Below are 19,898 nucleotides of genomic sequence, written 5' to 3' on the forward strand. Positions count from 1 at the left end.
CATATATATATATATAAGTGGACAATTTGATTAAAGCTGAGATATTACATCGAATTTCATCATACACCAAACAAATAATGACAGCAATAATTTTCAATTATGAATCCAAGAAGAATAAAAAAGTCGAAAAAATAATGAATAACAAAAATGAGGGAATATTATATGAGGATGGAATGAAACCAACAAGAACAACAACAATAACAACAACAACAACGAGAAATCAACATCTGAATCATACACATAATATGCATGCACGCCCGAGTTCAGATGAAATTTTGTCATTGGCTATTGTTGTAGACGATCCAATGATGATCATTGGGCATTCATTGATGTCATCACTGCTCTTATTCATAAACCTTCGCTTTCGCCCAACGTAACGAACGACCTTGTTCTTCAACGTTTCAAATAAGTCTTGCCGGCCACTGCTACTCGATTGAAGGTTATTATCGTTGTCGATTTCTTTTTTTCTTTCTTACTTTATTGTGCTCTTTTTTTCCCTTTCTTTCTCCTTGTACTCCTCTCTGAACCGAAAAAAATAAATCCCATTTTTTTCTCAACAAAAGTGAAACAAAAAAAACCCCAAACACCTTGTAACCGAAAAATAAACCGTCCCATTCACTGTGACAAGTCCAACAACAGTTGTTCTCGATCTTACTTTCTCTGTTATCACTATAAAGAGGACAGTACCAATACTAACAAAAAATTCTTCATAATTCAAGCGCTCAATTGAAAAACAAACAACACTGGCTGATATTTTCTTAAAAATATTTTCATATTTACATTTCACATAACGAAGAACTTGTTGCCAATGTGTCACAACATGCAAAGTTCAGTTAAACAAATATTTATGCAGAAACTCAAATATTATTCGTTTCTTTTTAAAAAAAATAATATTTACAAACGAATTCCATGCTTATATGAAGATAAAATTCCAACCCAAAAATGCGCTCAAGTATTGCATTTCATTCCTGACAATCACCTTACTGTTACAGTATACCAAACGTATGATTACTCGTATATTGAAACCACTTAGTTTGTGGCGCTTCTTTGACGCTTTCAACTTTACACTGGTTGGTAAGAAAAATATTCTGATATATCAGTATTACTAAAAGATTTTATTAAACCTCAGAGTTTCATGCACGTTTTGTTCAAAGTTTTCACGTTACTGTTTGTTAACTAATCTATTACGGGGGGAGGGGATATGTTGAAATTTTGATTCTAAAATTATTTGAATAATTGACGTGAAAATCAAATTTAAATTGTGATACCGTTTTTACAAATTACCTCCAAATTAGAAGAAGCATAACTAAGCTGTTCATTGGTGATGATGAGTCAGTCATGATGTAGAACAACTAATTGTTTGTTCAACAGTTTAGAAACAAACGGCAAGTAGACAGTAGAGATGAATCGATTGTTCGGTCGTGGCAAAGCGAAAGAGCCACCACCATCACTAACGGATGCTATTCAAAATGTCGATGCTCGGGCTGAACATGTTGATAACAAAATCAGTCGCCTGGATCAAGAGTTGAATAAATACAGAGAACAGATGAACAGAATGCGAGATGGTCCGGCGAAAACTGCGTTGAAGCAAAAAGCATTGCAGTAACTTTTTTTTAATCCCAGCTGATTCATGATCAGTTTTCAATTGAGCAAACATGAATAGATTATCATGTCATATTTCTTTTTTGCAGTGGGGTATTTCTCATTCACGTATTCTTTCAGTGTTCTCCGACAGAAAAGACATTATGAAAATCAGCGTGATATCTTAACTCAGCAAAGTTTCAACATGGAACAGTCGAACTATGCGATTCAATCGCTAAAAGGTAATTTTCAACGAAAATCTAACCTACCAAAGATGATTATCAATGAAAATAACCCACCGTCATTTCAGATACCCATGTTACAGTGCAGGCCATGAAGAGCGGTTTGAAAGATATGAAAAGACATCAGAAAAATTTGCGCATTGATTCAATTGAAGATTTGCAAGATGAACTAGCCGACATGGTGGAAAACAGTAATGAAATTCAAGAAGCACTTGGTCAAACTTATGGCATGCCAGAGGTGGAGATAATTGATTGAAAAAAAGAAAAACTTTTTAAGTCAAATTTTACCTTTTCCAACGAGCAATGATTTCGAAATTTTACAGATTGACGATGATGAACTGGAAGCGGAGCTCGAAGCGTTGAAGGATGAAATTGTGCTGGACAAAGATTCAACTTACATAGATGATGCACTCCGTGCACCGGTCGTACCTATCAAAGAACCCGGAAGTGAGAGTGCTACAACATCTACAAGTCAAGTACCTGTCGACGAATTCGGCTTACCAAAACTTCCTGCGACATGATCGAGCTTTATTCTTGATCTAAATCGCGCATCTTTAATAATAACTCTGCTTTGTACGTGTATATTGTGTATTGGTATTTAAATATATTGCACTGATCCGAACTGTGTAGTTTGTCCACAGGTTTCTTTTTTTATCAAAATAAAACTTCTTTTTTCAATAATTTAATGAGAATTTTTTTTTCGTTTAAAGCAGCAGTGTAGTTCTTCAAAATGAAACAAGTCCACTAGGAAATAGGGAATTTATCTCAGCATTTAGAAATTTCACTTTCGCAAGTGTTTGCAGCAGATATGCCAAAGAGTTGTTCAGTCGACGGCAATCGATCAATAAGCTCTTCAGTAACTATATAAAAAAATTCAAAAGCATTCATTAGTTGATTCCAGTTTGATGGGGGAAAAGTTGTAAAAATTATGAAAAAGAATAATTAATTACCTTTGAAATTGCTGGTTGCTACTGACAATTTTTTGATCACGTCACTCAGCGGGCAAGAATTATCAGCATCGATGACTGTTGAACAGCTATTATTATTATTATTATTATCATCATTATTGTTATTCTGTAAAAGTGACGACGACGCTGTTGTTGAATATGGTAATTTCATCATGTCAGCATGGAATTTTTGCTGAAGACGATCTTTCAGACCGCATGCTAATGTCAGCAATTCAACACACTGCGTTTGCAGTTGTCTCAAAGAGGACTGAAAAATGAAAATAATTTTAAAAAGAACAAATTTTAATAATCAACTGAACAAAAAATAACTCTGACCAACTGACCAGTTGAACAAAAACTTGCCCTTTGGGCGAAGATTTGCCATGCTCATCACTAGTTGCAGCGGTGCGAAGTTTCCGTTGCGACGTGGCAACATCCACCAGCAGCTTACTCTTGGCCGTATTACCACCGATGTGAAATGATCTCGAACGACTGAATCAAAAAATTAAAATTAACATATTACTGTACGTGTGAAAATCAACAAAAAAAGCTTCCACTTCACAACCTGTTCAACAGTGTTGGACTGACGTCGGCTTCAACTTTACTGGACATCATCTTCTTCAACGGATTGTATTCTTTGCGTCGCAACCAGGCAGCCGTCTCTGGCCTGGGACTGCTGGCAGCGGATTTGCTTTTCGACGACAAGCCAGCCTGCCGAGAAGACGACGACGAACAAGAAGCAGCTTTGTGACTATTGACGGCGGTTTGGGCTCGCTGCTGCTGGGGCTGCTGTTGGGCCGGCGCCCTCATGCTGAAACGGCCTCCGTCTCGTCGGGTGAATTTGTCCACGTTGCTTTTCGTCAACAACGGGGATTTGGCTTTGGAGCTTCGGGCGGTGGCCGGCGACGACCGACCAGATTTTGAACATCCCACAACCCCGCCGCCTCCGGCCTTTGAACCACCACCACACCCCGAAGAATCAGCCCCAGTCGACAACGGTTCACGTTTCCGCACTGTTGAGGAGGAAGTTCTCAAAAAATATTCCACCTTTTCAACGCTATCCGCCGGGCTGTTGTTGCCAAGTTGGATGAAAAAATTTTCATTTCCAAATTTGTCACCTTTTTTCTTCACCAAATTCTCCTCGTCAACGTCATTTTCCTTGGAATGTGCCGTTTCGAAAATTTCCTAAAATACAAATAAAACAACAAACAAATCATCATCGTCATTTTCATCAATGAAATTAATATGAAATAAATTTGTCACCGATTTATTGGCAAAATAATCCCGTTCCAATATGTAAGTTGCACTGTCGCTCAAGTTGTCATCTTCCAACGAGCCTGCCTTGTTGCATGCATATTCTAATTTAGAAGAATCCACGTCAACAACCGTTTCAATATCATTAACTGCCTTTGCAACATTTTTCACTAAAAATATTGAAATTTCATAATAAAGCAAAAAAAAAATAAAATTAATCAATTAATAAAATATAAGACAAACTTGGACGGTAAGATGAACGTTTCGGAACTGTTGCCGATTTCTGTTTCACAGGCTAAAATAGCAAATTTACATAAATAATAACGAACAAATACAACTATTCAATTTCAAACATGCAACACAATTGCAACAACTACTAATCATATTATTGTTCACATTATTATCAAATTCAACCGACCTGCTTTGGTGGCGTTGATTTCTTTAAAGCTACCATATTTGTTGTAGACATATCATCATTAAAATGAATAGTAAAAGCGTGATTTTCTGTTATTGAAAAAAAGAACAAATGAAACATGGGGAAAAAATATAATAATTTCGCCTCAAACGAACATTCCATACCTCGTCTGTTGATATTTGAGGAGCTTGTTTCGCCGGAACCATTAACAAACGGAATGTCCATGCGTATACTTTGTTGCTTCGTAATTGTTGCTGTTTCACCAACCTCAGCAGCAGCTTCTGTTGAACACTTTTCGTTCACGACGTCCGTAGACGCATTCGACAATCGCCTTTCACTATCTTCTTTAGGTGAGATTTCTGTTCAAAAAAATGTAAATTAACTAAACAAAAAATAATGCTATGAATTTACCAAAATCAGACTGAGGCTTCGATTCTTCACGATTCCACCATGCTGGTGCTTCACCAAATAATGGTGTTCGGCCATGATCCTTTTCCAACTCTGCAAATACAACAAAATGACAACTGTCGCATTCGAATTTCTCAATTTTCACTAGGGCAACATTTTCAAAAAGCTGAATATATAATACAACGCAAAGTACGAGGGTGCAAATTTAATCATACATGCTTGATATTACAATTAAAAAAAATAACAGTGAACTACTAGGTCAAACTAAATGATACAATTAAATAGAGTAAAATAAAAAGAGGAAATAAATAAAAAGTTACTTACTAGCTCCAGTGTGATAGCGAAGACCAGATGTAGCAGGGATGTTTGTTTGTACAGCTTCTTCCTTGTCTGACGATTGGTTGGACGAAACTGAAGGAGGAAAAGAATCTTCACTTACTTTGCTTTGGTTTTGCACAAATTCCACTTCTTTGCGTTGTAATGCGGGAGAAGTTACAGGCGAAGGGATATAAACACTGGGTCGGCAGACGGTGGCTGGGATCATATTTTCAGAAACGTTAACCGGATAAGTTGCACGAGTCACTGATTGCCTGATTGCAGAACACGAATCTGCTGGACAATGACAATATGAAAAGGATTCTTTCGAATAAGGTAACATGCCGTGATGGACGAGGAAAATATTCGATGCCGTTGGAATTGAATTTACGTCGGTAGAAAATGGAGGCATTGTAGGCTGCTGCTGCTGTAACATTTGCTGTTGTTGTTGTTGTTGCTGGTGATGATGATGATGATGGTAATGATAAGAACCATCACAAGCAATCCATGGACTACATGCATGCGAACCAGGATATACATTTCCAACTATAGACGCATATTGCTGCGGCGTCCAAGCCTGGGAATTCAGTCCAGGTATATCGTTTTGCGCACAGCCAGATTTCAGCCGATTGCAAATCGAATAAGCGCAACAGCACGAATGACACGAGCCATTCTGTGCTAAAGACGCGTATTCGGCATTTATCAAACAGCTGTGCTGAAATTGAGCTGGAAAAGTTAAATTGGACGAATGAGTGAATTGCTGGAAAACAGAATGAGCTGGACCAGAAATACACTGACTGCTCGCATTATCACTAACTGCTGCTGCAGTGCTCGACTCGCTGGAATCATTGTTATTCTATAAAAATTAATAAATCAATTTCAAATCGAAATTTTATTAACAAAAGTAAGCTATTAAGCTATTCAAAACTGCGCAAGTGAAAAACAAATTCTAACAATCAATAACAAAAATTATACAATTTCATGTCAATATTATCATTCGATTATTTTCACAGAAAAGAAATAAATGCATAAAATGAAAAACAATTCAGCAATCTTAATTATTAATTCAGTTTCAATTACTTTACACTTAATGTATTTTCATTTTATTTAATTCAGAAACCTTTATTTATTTTTAATTTCTTGCCACCAAAAACTATCAACATATATATATGCTATTCGTAGCAATATCGTTAACATGTCGGCAACTACGAATTATACAATTAATATTTATGTAATACAACCAAAATGGAATAATAAAAATGAAAAAGTAGAACTTAATTATAAAAATACACGTCTGTCTCCAGTAAAAAAACACATTTCCGCCATACATTAAATAAACTTAATGCTAATTTCAAAATCATGCAAACGGAACAAAAAATAAATAACGAATTCATACAGTTCCCTTTTTCAACGACCGACCCAATAAAAATATACTTAATTACTACAATTTAAAAATTCCTTGAAAATTAGTACGGAAATTTTTAAGTAAAGAATTCAACTAGTTTCTGTAAAACTGTAAAAAAGCAATGGAAAACTACTAACTAAGAAAACACTGCTTCAATAAATTAGCAGAATTTACTTCCGCAAAAAGAGTGAGTCAGAAAAGGACTCGAGTTGAAATGCTAACAGTAAATGCGAATAATGAATTTTGCTATAGATGTTGATGATTCGGCGCACAATGAAAATCAATAATGATTGAAATACAAACACTGGATCCCCACCAAGCATATGCTTGATGTTCGTGTTTCCAGGGTTTCTCGTAAAAGTGGTCATTGAATCGAAAATAAAATTACCTGTTGTGCTGCATGGGCTTCATCTTCTGCGGGAGGAATTTCCGCAACGTTCATCTTGGAATTTCGAGCATGACTAATAGTCGACCATTTTTATTGAATGTATCTTTATGCACGCATGCAGTTAAATACAAAATCGCTATGCATGCAATACAAATCTAAAAATCTAAAATGAAGCTCATTCATAAATAATATTTACGAAAATAATTGAAAAAAAATCCACTTACATTAAATATACATTTCAGTTATCAATGAATGCAATAAACTCGTGTATTTTACCAATATAAAATTTCAAACAATAAAAATAATTGCCACGTAATTCAATTATAACTGAAATTTCAAATAAAACAACTAAAATGTATTAAATTCACAGCTTCACATTTACCGTACTCCTATAGTATTAAAAAAGCAGCAGGTACAATATTAAATTTATTCTACCAAATATTTGAATAAACATAACAATCAATAAAATCAGTCCTAATTTTAGATTTTGCAAACTGATTAGCTGATCAGTGAAGCATTAATAACCAACAATACATTGGCAACTGCAGTCACTTTTGAAACTTATTTTACATCACTGCTTTCAGTAGTTGCTATTACAGAACAGAAAAAAAAGACTTTTAGTGCACTTACAGTTGTACATTTTGACGTTTTCCCATTGACTTCAATGCTGAAAAATGGTGAGGAAAATTAATAATAAAACCGGTTACTTACCTGCTTTATAACGCACGTTACAATATGGCTAAATTGCGCAAAAATCAATTTTTCTTCTTGAAAATCTCATACAAACCGAGTAATTACTGTAAATATTCATTTCAATTGTTCTAAACTGTCACTTCAAGAAAAGAATGGTGTTTTATAGAAATTATAAACTGAAAAACAATTTTTTTCAATTTTATAAATTAAATTTCAAACTTTGTCAAATTGTATAACAATTTTACACATTTTCACAGTAATAAAATTTTGTTAAAAGCAAATCAGTTCAACATGATGTGCCGATTGCAAATGAATGCTGACAGTAAACATTTCTTCATGGCTAGTGTTTGCACTGCCTTTGCCTATCTTTCACAACACCTATTTGTTTGTTCAGTTACTCAAGGTAGTAACTTCATTCATTATTGCTTGGCAACAATAAGTAAAAATGGTTACACAAAAACAATACATATAGCTGCTCTTCAGTTAAAATTATTATCAAGAAAAGAGGAAGATTTATTTAACAGAAAACCATATCAGAAAGCATGTTGTCCAATATATTAATTATACAGTAAACAACAACAGTCGGGAAGAGTGTTTTAGGAATGATGTTCAAAAAATGAGAAATTAATAAAGCAGAATCAATACAGAATATGGCAAAAAGTAATAATAATAATAGTGATTAAACTGACAACAGACATTAATACTGTATGAAATGGATTGAAAATAACGAAGGGTAAAAATTATTTGACGTAAGTGAAAAAGTAGAAATTCAAACAAAATAAACCCACCATCGACCCATTGAAATTGATGAATTTTATCTTTTCTGCTTGCTGAAGTGAGTGATAAGAAAAGTCGACATTTCAACCACTGGAAAACGAATCAATTTACCCCGAACATTTTGGAAACTGCTGCCAACCAACAATGATAGTCGAACAAAATGCTCAACAATTATTATTCCTATTTCATTTCATAATTTCTTCAACAATCTGTAACAGTATACTATTTTTGTCAATAGTATAAAATTATTAAAAATTTCAATTTCAGTTTCAATCAACTGTAGAATTGTACAGTCGGAAGAGTCTGTCAATTGTGGCGGCATTTACACGCTGGTGGACAATTCAATCTTGCGAGTGGTCAGTCCAAATTATCCTGAAAAAGGCTATCCGAACAATGCCAACTGCTTGTGGCAAATTCAGTGCAAAGTGAACATGGTGAAGATGGAAATGAAATTTTTTGAACTTGAACAATACGACAACTATACCTGTCCAGACAGACTGTGGCTCTCGTTGCCTGGAGATGTACAACAAGAAGCTGAAGAGCAGCAGCAGTTGAACAACCACGGCTGCAACAGTTGGCCTGAGAAGCTAATTTTCAAACACCGAGCCCCGTTCAGCTTCAACTTGACTTTCCAAAGTGACGAACAATTTCGTTACAGGGGTTTCGAATTGGAAATCACTGGCAAGGATCTCGGTCCTCCGGTACCGGCAGATTGTGGGCGCACGTATCGTTTGAAAAAAAGAAATACCAAATTTGCACTTCACACACCAAACTGGCCGCTCAATTATCCGAAAAATTCCGAATGCAAATGGACAATTGAAAACCCACTCCACGACCAAGGCCATTACATCAAAATGGAAATGATCCACTTCGACACGCTCCAACCCCACCACATGTTGATTATCCATTCGAAAGATGATGAAACGAGACACCAATTTACGGGACAAATTAATAATAAAAATAAACTTTATTTTTTCAAAACTGAACGATTGGAAATTTTATTTCTTTCAGACAACAATTATTACGATGGAAAATTTCACATTGAAGTTTCTACAACCAAACAAGCAGGTAAAACCATTCATTCAGGCGTTGAAAAGTTTTACATTGTGATTAGCACAATCTATATAGCAGAACTTCACAACAAATCTCTCAAATTCAAAAGTTTCCACTTTCACTATACTGTTTTTTGTTAACTCATAAGCTTTTATATATTTTTTTATATTTTATTTTCCAGAATGCCCTCGGACAAAAGTTAGATGCCCTGGAACAGACATTTGCATTCCTATGAAAAGCATATGTGATGGTAAAATTGACTGCCCAGGTGAACATGATGAAAATCTATCAGTCTGCAATGGTAAGTATTCTTTTATTATAAAGAACGCAATAATTAGATCGTAGAAAATCAAACAACCTCACATTAAACTTGATGTAATGTTTGTTTCAAAACGTCATCGCAAGTGTATGAAAAATAGACAAAATAAATAAAATAAGCTAAGTATCAAACTGTATGTATTTAAAGAAAAAAATCTTTTCTTACAACACGTACATGTATGAACAGATTCTTGCTTAATTAAGTGCATAAAAACTGTGGCAAGCAACAAATTCCGTTGAATATTGAGCTGAAAGAATCAATTGCCACAAAAGCGAAACCAGGAAGTTGGCCTTGGGCAGTGAGCATTCATTCTTACACATTTCCAAAGCAAGTGCTCTGCGAAGCAACATTGATATCACCGAAATGGATTCTCACCACTGCATACTGTGCATTGAAAATCAGGTATTTGAATTATTTTCACAATTAATTTATACTTGATTTTCATTTAATAAAACAGTATGAATAAAAAAAATAATTCACAATTTTTTTGGTTTAGTAAAAATACTGCGGAATATTTTGTTCGAATTGGTTCTTACTGGTCAAATGAAATGGAAGAATCGTGGGAATTTGATTCGAACATTACAAATTTTTATTTTCACCCTGATCATCAAAGTGACAACCAAAATGATATCGCTTTAATACTTCTGCAAAATGGAGTGCCGATTCCGTTCAATAAACGGGTGAACATCGCTTGCTTGCCCGAAATAGATATACCCTTGGGCAGGCGCCCTAAGTACGCAAACACTGGCTGGGGTTCAACTGGTATTACAATATCATGTATGGATTTTTCTTTTTTTTTTGATAAATAAGATGAAATATTTTTCAGATCTGGACAACAAAAAACAGCCCCTTTACCAAGCAATCACCTCACCATTATCAATTTATAAATGCAATAGCACGTTGAAATGGTTCCAACCGATCACCAACCACATGCTTTGCTCGGTTTACAATAAACCTGAAAACCTAGACATCGTACTTGAATCTAATTTTTAAATATTTCTTGATATGCAAATTTATATGCAAATGCTTTCAGCTAAACAAAGGTGGACCTTACATGTGCAAGAACGACGAATCATCACAATGGCAGTTACACGGAACCATCATGAATTACATGAGGGCGTGGGACGAAGAAGAAGAAGATGATGAAGAGAAAGGTTTCGTAGTGTACACAAGTGTTGTCGCTTTTATAAATTTCATCTGGCAAACAATGCTCAATTATGAAAACGCAATTTGAAAACATGCAATTTTAATTTCAATAATTTTGAAACAGTACGACATTTGTTCTCATTTTGAATTTACAAAATTATCATATAATCAATGTCCAAGTAAACAAACGTCGCGTTCATCGATTGAATTTGAATAAGCGATATTTCAAATATGAAGCCAATTTTGTTTTTGGAATTAATTATAAAATTCTTGCATTCGCAAAGACTGAACTGACTGAGATATAACACCGTTCGCAGCAACACAAGTTGGTAGAACAGATAAAAATAGACACACGTAGGTAGTGGTGAAATTTAAATAAAAAAAGTTTTAAAAACCTTCATACAGCAAGTTTGAATAATCGATCGATGACGAGTTGATGATCAGTTCGACTGATCAACAAAGCAAATAACGACCTGTCCAGTTTTGCTTACGTTCGAATAATTTTGCTTTTTTCCCCCTCCAAGCACTCAAAAGCATCACAATCTTCGTTCAAGTTGTCGAGATGGAATTCAATGCAAAGAATAGAATAGCACGAGTTCCAATAAACAGGACAGAAGAAACCGCTATCATACACAAATCCGGAACTTTCAGCTAAATTGATGTTCACAATGACTGATTGACTGACGATGGCTGAAAATTTAATTCCCTTCCAATCCAATGCTATTTTATAATGCAGTCTCAGTCAACTAGCACTCAGGAATTATTTCAGCGCTTGTGTGTGTGTGTGTGGGTCTGTGTGCGTATGCATTTGTTTCAAAAACGCTTCTTATAATTAACATAAAGCAAAACTGCCTGAACTAAAGAAAAATCTAAGTTTATCAAATTTGTTGGTTAGCTAGAAAATTAAAAAAAAGAACAATATTTTTTTCTTCTTTTCACAATGCTAATAATTACTACTGCCACGAACATTGACTGGCCAAATCGAGCGACTGTTTTCCTGTTTTGGTTCTCAGTTGGTATTTTACACATTTTGTTCACGGATGGTAGTGAAAGAAATGAAACGGTGAATAGTGCAAATTTGGAACCAAATGGTAAAACGTTGACCAACAGGTCAATGACCAGTGCCAAATTGACCCGTCGTCAGCAGCTGAGAATTATGCTTGGCTATTGTTCAAATGGAAATCAAGTTGTCGCTGCATGTTTCCCAAATTACAGATGTGGGCGCGGGTATTGGTGTGACACAAACATCAATCGCTGTTGTAAACCAAAAGTGCTCAACATTAATATACACTTTGTCAGCCCAGTCACAGGTCTACCCTATGGAAGTATTTGGAAGCCAACAATTCCTCCGTCAAGTCTCTTTTGTCGAGACGGTAGTCCGGCTGTTTCGAGGTGCCATCTTAATTCTGCATGCCCAGTAGGATTCATTTGCACGATTGACAAACTGTGCTGCCGTAGTGGTACTGCTGCAAGTACTTGCATATTTTTTTTCAATTCCTCCTTTCTATCCCAGTATTAAACTTATTATTTCTAAATCTCATCATTGTCTAGGTTGCAATTTCGAAGCTGAACCAGTTGCACTATGTGACAGAGGAATGTGCGCTCCGAATCATTACTGCTCGAGGGATGGCTACTGTTGCCCTACAACTTATGGTATTAATTAGTGTTTCAAAAAAATACATTCCTTTCAAAAACGCTTTTTCAAATATCATACCCTATAATCCTGCCTCAATTTTCTTAATCCTTAAATTTAAACTCAAGTTTCAGGCGGAAATGTGTGTCCAAATGGTGCCACGCCAATCGGTTTGTGCGAACAAGGACTCTGCCCACTCGGCCACGAATGTATCAATGGGCAAATCTGTTGCCCAGAACAACCCTACACTGACAACTGGCAAAGTATGAGATTAAACAGAACCAAACACAGAACTCTGATTTTCAAAAATTTTAGTTTCGGTATGTCCTAACAACAGAGAGCCCGTGGGCGAATGTATCAACGGACTATGTCCAGCGGATATGGTGTGCATCAACGATGTCTGCTGCCCAATCAGTGACCTAATGAAACTTCTTCATTATAAGAAGAGAAATTTATTGCATGGTAAAAAAGCCAACAATCCTAGCAGGGCAAATTAAACCATTATTGAGAAACAAACACAAAAGAATGTTCAGTACTTAACTTTTCTGTGTAGCTGCTACTCATCAACTCGTACAACACAAACGACGTTCGTTATTCAAATAGCATTGGATAGAAAACATTACGTTAGTTAGAAATTTAATTACTGCAAAAAAATTATTCAAACGAATAAAAACTAAAAGAAAAAAGAAATCTTGCAGTAAAATAATACTAAATATATTCCGCTCAACTTATGCTCATGGAAAAACCTCAAAATTCACAAACTCTTCGTATTTATTTATGTCTCAAAATTTCAAAATATCGAATTAAATACGAAACATCCCATGAAAAGTACTTAAACAATTTTCTTGCAACCGATATATTAATAAACAGTAACAGCCTGTAAATAGTGCCTATTACTTGTGAACTGTTGTTCAGCATCGGTTAACAAACAGCCAATTGTCCAATGTAGCCACTGTAGTCGATTAGTTATAAACAATGTACGCCAACTCAATGCATAAGCAACAGATTTCAACAATGAAAGATTGCCAAAGATTCTATGACTATTGTTTTCACGTTTAAGCCAATATCACCAAGCCTTATTATTATGGGATCACAACATGCAACACAGAAAGCTATAGATCTGTCTTTGCATCTAATCCATTTGTAGAGGCATGTGGCTTTTCCGCTGTCCAATTTATTTCGTGCTGCTGCAACTATTTTTTTTAACATTTTTAACAGGTAATTTATGTTGTATAAATTAAAAGATTAACATTTTTAAACAAGCTGCTAAGATAAACAAATGTTTTCAGTATTTAAAATCATAATTTGCTTAAAATGCCTAAACCTTTCTTCTGTCAGAAAGCATTTAATACACATTCGCATTCATGAAAAAGCAAAATTTCATCTCTTTAAAAATGGCTCTTCATTACAGTTACTTCCAGCAATGCCATTCCTGGACGATCCTCTAGTCGGCTGGTAACAACTTCGAGCAGTGAAAAGAAATAATACAAATAATAAATGCATTCATGTATTTCATTTTTAGAGATTATTAGAAAGATATGACTCGTTACCAAGTTTGCGAAGTCATTCGGTAAGTCAATAACAATTAATCTCTGATCACAAATTGAAGAAATTTAAAAGAAAAAAATTTTTTTTCTCTATTCGCAAATGAAATTATTCTTTTCTGATATTTTATTTCGCTTCATTTTCTGTATGTAGCCATTCCTTGAAATTTTCTAAAGCTCAATCATTTTTCGAAAAACAATTGTTTCTCCTCGCCAAATCAACGCTAATTTACATTACTAACAAATTATCAACTATTTTCACATAACACACAATGTATTCAAAATGTCGATCATCTATCTTTAGGCAACTATTATACTTTAAACGAAATTAACAAATAACATGAAAACTCTACAATGATACTTATAAAAATGAAATAACATTTTTCAAAATTTTTTTTAGGAAGACCGATACGATGATGGAGTCGTAAGTATATAAGAAAAGCAATAAGATCTATAAAAAACAATTGTTGGATTTTCAGGATCGTAAATGGAAAAAACGAGAAGGAAATTCAGATGTAAATATTTAATTTAATTTTTTAAAAGAGTAAATTTTTAAACAATTTAAGGATATTTGTACGGAAGATGAAACTACTGTTATTGAAGAAGAATCTGAAAATGGAGTAGATAAAGGTAAGAAGAAACAGGATTAAAAAGAAGTAAAACAAAATTCGTACTTTAACAATAACGTGATATAGAAAAGCCAACAAGTAAGGAAGAGTCAGGAGAAAAAACATCTCAAGAAAAAGAATCAGAAGAAAAAACATCACAAGAAAAAGATGAGGATAAATCAGAAAGTGAAGCATCTGAAGAAAAACACGTATCTCAGGAACAAAATTCTAAAGAAGAAAAAGGTGCATCTGAAGAAGATGAAGATACACCTGAAGAACAAAACTCAAAAGAAGAAAACGGATCATCTGAAGAAGATGATGAAGATACATCTGAGGAACAAGCTTCAAATGAGGAAAAAGAAGCATCTGAAGAAAAAAATGCTGTTTCTGAGGAAAGAAAAGGTGCATCTGAAGAAGAAGATGAAGAAAAAGATGATGGACATGAAAGTGAAGTAGAAAGTCAAGCATCTGAGGAACAAACCACTGAAGAAAAGAAGAAGAAGGTGCATCAGAAGAGGAAGATGAAGAAAGTGCATCTGAGGAACAAACATCTGAAGAAGAAGAAGAAAAAGGCGCATCTCAGGAAGAAGAGGAAGATGAAGAAAATGAACAAGAAAGTGAAGTAGAAAGTCAAGCATCTGAGGAACAAACCTCTGAAGAAGAAGGTGCATCAGAAGAAGGACAAGATGCATCTGAGGAAGAAGACGAAGATGAATCTGAAGAGGAAGAATCGGATGAAAGTGTGTAGATTGGAAAGGTTAAGAAAATTAACCAGGAGGAATGTACATCTTTTCGCACAAATTTTTTATAACGTTTTGCATAAACTAATAATTCATAAATATTTCCCTTATTGAATAATAAATAATTCGAAAAACAGAAATGCGCTTTACAAAGTAAATAAGAAAAAATATTTTCTTTTCTTAAATCTACTCTCTCATTTACAATTTGAAATTAGTGAAATTCACTGAGAAATTTCCTACTGCTATAAAAAAGCAATGCAAAATGACAATTATTCACACAGAAACATGAAAATGCATAAATTAAAAGAAAATGCAGTGCTAATTTGCAAATTCGTTTAAAAATGTATAACTAAAGTCAAGGTACATAGAACTGCTGCATTTCTGGAAGCTATATTCACATAATTAAAAGTAAAAAATATATATTACACTGCTTACAGTATATAATACAACATATTGGATTTTCAGGATATAAATCAAATATATAATAAATGCGGATGCTGCTCAAAATTGCTGATTAGAACACTGAATTGCCCTTGTCCTTTAGTAATATTTCTTTCAACTGTTTTTCATTTTTTACACATAAGTCAAACAAGATGTTGTTAAAAGTAAATTCTTCAACAACATTTAAAGTGAAGCATAAAAAAATATGCCCAATATATACAGACTAACACTTTGTGTTTAGAAACGTTACACAAGCAAAATAGCTTCCGTTAAAGTAGGGTTTAATTTAAATTGAAGACGGCAAAATTTCAGTTAGCATTAATCAATTAGTATTTATAGCAATTTCTTCCTTCTAAAGTCTATTTATATATACATTAAATAACATACAGCAAAAAATGAAAAAATTAACATTTGGTGATTTGAAAAAATGAATAATAAAGTGTGAGAAATGTAGAACAGGAATATGTGACAACATGGTGGTTGAATAAAACAGTTATTATTGTTGAAGCTGTAAAATTAGATAGCCAGGCAATTATTATCGAATGCCTGCTTGGCACAGCTACGTCAAAAAGGGATTTGTAAACAATGTTTCTATTCCGTCAAACAAGCCATACTTTGCATAAAATGAAGCTCTTCGTTCGCTTTCCCTGTGTGTGTGTGTGTGTAATGAGTTTGAAACAACAGTGAAAATGAGCAAAATGTTTGAAAGCAAACAAGCCGTGTCAGCACGGTCAGATTTGGTTCCCAATTCAGGAGGGATATCAAGATTTAAATATTGCATGTGTTGATTTTGCAAAGCAAAATTGGGAAAGTTGAAGAGAAAAGGTTTGATCATTAGTGAAAAATAAAAATTTTCCATAACCGTAAATAACATTGTCAAAGTGAACTAACTGACTGACGACAATCAATTGCCACGAAAAGAAATTAAAATTAGCACTCGAGTTATCAAGTTAACTTTAAGATAAACAAGATGACGATGCTTAGCAGAATTATGATGGCTAGATGGCATTTGAAAAGCACAGTAAATTTAGTTCCATCAATAAAATTACAATTTGCTCAAACTGTGTAACAAGTAAACAAAGAAATTCAATCTACCACATGACAGCGTTCGGTAGATGTAATTTTCCCCAAAGAATATATACATATATATATATATATACATATGTATGCATTATTTACACACACACACAAACACATGTGTACATAATAAATTATAAGTAAATCAAACATTGAATAATTACAATAAAAACCAAGCAACAGTTGTTGTCAACCGAATAAATCGGCAAATTTCACAAGTACAATTTTTGAACATTATTACTTCATATTGAAAAGTAGAGATTTTCAATCTGAAATTGAATATGATAAATGTGATTTTTTGAAGTCCAAGATTTGATAATGCATAAATGACTTTATTGATTCGACCTGAACAAGAAGCTTTGATCTTGATTGCAAACATCACGCAAAAGACCATTTGGAGAATATTATTGAAAACAGAAAAAATTATAAATAAATGAAATTAACATAATAGCATTTCAATGATGAAATTGGTAGAAAAAAAATAAAATTTTCATGTGCATAAAAAATTCAGCAAAATATTATCAAGTACAATGATAAATAATGACCCTGGTCAATGTCGTTACTGTATGAGATAAATAAGCAGAATAAATCGCCTTCAGATAAGTATCACGCACACGTTGTACATAGATATTTATGCAAAAATTTTGTAAAGACAAAAATTAAAGCAGTACAAAATAATTCGCAGACTGTGAAAGCGAAAGGTGAAGAAGAACCGCACAAAAAAAGTGAAGTCCAATTCACTCACCCACCCACGCCCAAGTTGCAAGTGGAAAAAAAATTCAGTTTCGCCTGTGGATCAATCGACGAAAAAATATGTACTACGATTTAAATTTCATGGGGGCAAAAAAGTTATTTTTCATTTTCCACAATCACAGAAAAAAATCCATAAAAAATAAATCATTTTTGACACCGAAATAAATTATATACGCTTTCGTGTTTTGCATATCTGTTGCTGTGTTTGTTTCAAATTATAAAGTAGCACCAGTATAATTGTTCGGGAGAAGAAGAAAAAATTTGTCAAACAATTGATCAATTGTTTAATATTTCAACTTTGCCAATCGACGACAGAAAAAGCAAAAAAAAAACCAAATAATGAATATTTAAAATAAGAAACAATTACAATCAATCATAATTGAATTGTCCACAATGCAATGTACAAATTGTGAGCAATTGAACGGAAATTCATTTGCATAATGCATGTGCTGTTGCAATTGAACAAGAGAGTGAAATTTGAATTTTGCTAGAAGAAGAAACGGAAAAAGAAGAAGAAGAAGCAACGAGACATTAGCATAATTATTATAAGAAGATGAATTGGTGGTGAAGAAATCACTTTTATCAAAATTGCAAAAGCCTTCCTTTCAAAATATGAATATCAATAGACAATAACAATAAGCAGTTGATGTGCATACAGAGAAGTCACCTGAAATGCATATTGATATTTGTCATTTACTACTCGAGCAGTAAAAATTGTCACCAAGAGTGGGCAGAGTTGTGTGATCTGTTTGTCATTGTTGTTATCAGAAGAAATAAAAGCTTTGAGAAATAAATGATTGATCCGACAAACACCATCTCCTCCACCACATAAGCATAAAATGTTACTCTTAAATAAGCAAAATTTTTTCTTCAAAATTCAACCAATAAAAATTTATCTATTCTTTTTTTCTCACCTCCTTTATTCTTTTTTTTGATTTTTGATTCTATTTTTAATATTTGAAAATCAAATCCGTCTCATCAATATTTCCTTAAGCATTCTGCACTTTATATATATATATATATAGACATTTTTCTAGTCAGAGAAATCAATTGTGAAATTGATATTTTTATGTGAAGAAGGAGAAAAAAAATTGTAATCACCGATTATGAAAAAATAAATAATGAAACTTTTCACTCATCTATCAATCGATTCGGTTATACATACATATTATTTATATATTAAAAAAAAGAAAAAAATTAATAAATATACATAAAATAATCACAATATTATAAATTATTCATTCAACTTTGAAACTCATATATATACATATATATATATTTGTACAAAATAATAATTATTTTCTTATCAAATAAAGCAGACAACTCACTAACAACAATGAATGCGAATGTGAAAATAGAATTTCAAAATCAGTTTGCAAAATAAATAATAACAGTGATAATAATAATAATAATAATTTGTGAATGAAATTAGTAATAGACATTTTATATTCATTTGAGCGCTGGTCAGGAGACAATTATAGTCAGAGTGTTGATTCTCATGAGAACGGTTCGGTATGAAATAGTAGAATATAGGTTTCCTTTCTGAATATTAATTAATAGATAATAATACTGTAAAGTTCAAGCGATTTTAGCACAGCTCGCTTGTCCAGCAACGATAGGCCGGCCAAGTAGTGACAATCCCGAGTAGAACTGCTCAAATAGCCGCCGCCTATACGGCAAGACAAAATGGCCTATCAGAATGTTGGAGGCAGACTTTATCAGCATAATATGTTATATAAAATCAATGGGAACAACGAACGACCAGAGCAGAAAAATTGTCGCCACTTTTACATCATATGACAACGAACATTTTCCAAAGTCAGTTAGTTAGTTAACAGCGGAAGTGGAATTCCTCTGCTTCTGATCCGATCTTCATTCTCCATTAAAAACAACATCACATATACACTGCTTCTTGGACAATTTGCCAACTCAACGCCCCCACGCCTGCTCTTTTCATCGTCATCAAGCCAATTTTCCAAACCCACTATACCCACCGCCAAGCACTTTACACTTTCAATCAACCAATTTTCATCACCAACACGCATCATTAAAATTAAAATTAAACTGTCACATAAATCGTCCGTCCATATTGCTCGCTCGTAACGCAAAAAAATATTTGAAAAAAAAATTACAACAATGGATCAACGACGGCACAGCAT

General features: G+C 33.7%; 5 protein-coding genes across 5 annotated transcripts; 3 read left to right on the top strand and 2 right to left on the bottom strand.

Annotated features, from left to right (window-relative positions):
* Nucleotides 1-232: 232 nt before the first annotated feature.
* Tsp_06048 (hypothetical protein) lies at nucleotides 233-1,340 on the bottom strand. Its single transcript, XM_003380276.1, has 5 exons — nucleotides 1,285-1,340; nucleotides 980-1,088; nucleotides 608-757; nucleotides 477-521; nucleotides 233-391 (listed from the first exon to the last, which is right to left on the bottom strand). Exons 1-5 carry the CDS (start codon nucleotides 1,338-1,340, stop codon nucleotides 233-235), a joined length of 519 nt encoding a protein of 172 aa, XP_003380324.1.
* Nucleotides 1,341-1,397: 57 nt separating this feature from the next.
* On the top strand, nucleotides 1,398-2,344 carry Tsp_06047 (charged multivesicular body protein 5). The gene is made up of 4 exons (XM_003380277.1): nucleotides 1,398-1,602; nucleotides 1,723-1,823; nucleotides 1,892-2,061; nucleotides 2,147-2,344. Exons 1-4 carry the CDS (start codon nucleotides 1,403-1,405, stop codon nucleotides 2,342-2,344), a joined length of 669 nt encoding a protein of 222 aa, XP_003380325.1. The 5' UTR covers nucleotides 1,398-1,402.
* Nucleotides 2,345-3,003: 659 nt separating this feature from the next.
* Tsp_06046 (hypothetical protein) lies at nucleotides 3,004-7,009 on the bottom strand. Its single transcript, XM_003380278.1, has 10 exons — nucleotides 6,956-7,009; nucleotides 5,655-6,018; nucleotides 5,344-5,459; nucleotides 5,172-5,258; nucleotides 4,851-5,013; nucleotides 4,604-4,798; nucleotides 4,443-4,528; nucleotides 3,336-3,955; nucleotides 3,111-3,262; nucleotides 3,004-3,038 (listed from the first exon to the last, which is right to left on the bottom strand). The coding sequence occupies exons 1-10, from the start codon at nucleotides 7,007-7,009 to the stop codon at nucleotides 3,004-3,006; spliced, it is 1,872 nt and encodes a 623-aa protein (XP_003380326.1).
* A 1,560-nt stretch (nucleotides 7,010-8,569) lies between these two features.
* Nucleotides 8,570-11,031, top strand: Tsp_06045 (putative trypsin). The gene is made up of 7 exons (XM_003380279.1): nucleotides 8,570-8,642; nucleotides 8,693-9,493; nucleotides 9,660-9,779; nucleotides 10,001-10,199; nucleotides 10,294-10,559; nucleotides 10,624-10,739; nucleotides 10,831-11,031. The coding sequence occupies exons 1-7, from the start codon at nucleotides 8,570-8,572 to the stop codon at nucleotides 11,029-11,031; spliced, it is 1,776 nt and encodes a 591-aa protein (XP_003380327.1).
* Nucleotides 11,032-11,883: 852 nt separating this feature from the next.
* Tsp_06044 (conserved hypothetical protein) lies at nucleotides 11,884-14,556 on the top strand. The gene is made up of 7 exons (XM_003380280.1): nucleotides 11,884-12,415; nucleotides 12,495-12,596; nucleotides 12,711-12,839; nucleotides 12,892-13,038; nucleotides 13,988-14,031; nucleotides 14,099-14,146; nucleotides 14,521-14,556. The coding sequence occupies exons 1-7, from the start codon at nucleotides 11,884-11,886 to the stop codon at nucleotides 14,554-14,556; spliced, it is 1,038 nt and encodes a 345-aa protein (XP_003380328.1).
* The last annotated feature ends 5,342 nt before the right edge of the window (nucleotides 14,557-19,898 follow it).

This window comes from Trichinella spiralis, assembly GCF_000181795.1.
Source record: "Trichinella spiralis strain ISS 195 chromosome Unknown Scfld2, whole genome shotgun sequence".
NCBI classification, from domain to species: domain Eukaryota; kingdom Metazoa; phylum Nematoda; class Enoplea; order Trichinellida; family Trichinellidae; genus Trichinella; species Trichinella spiralis.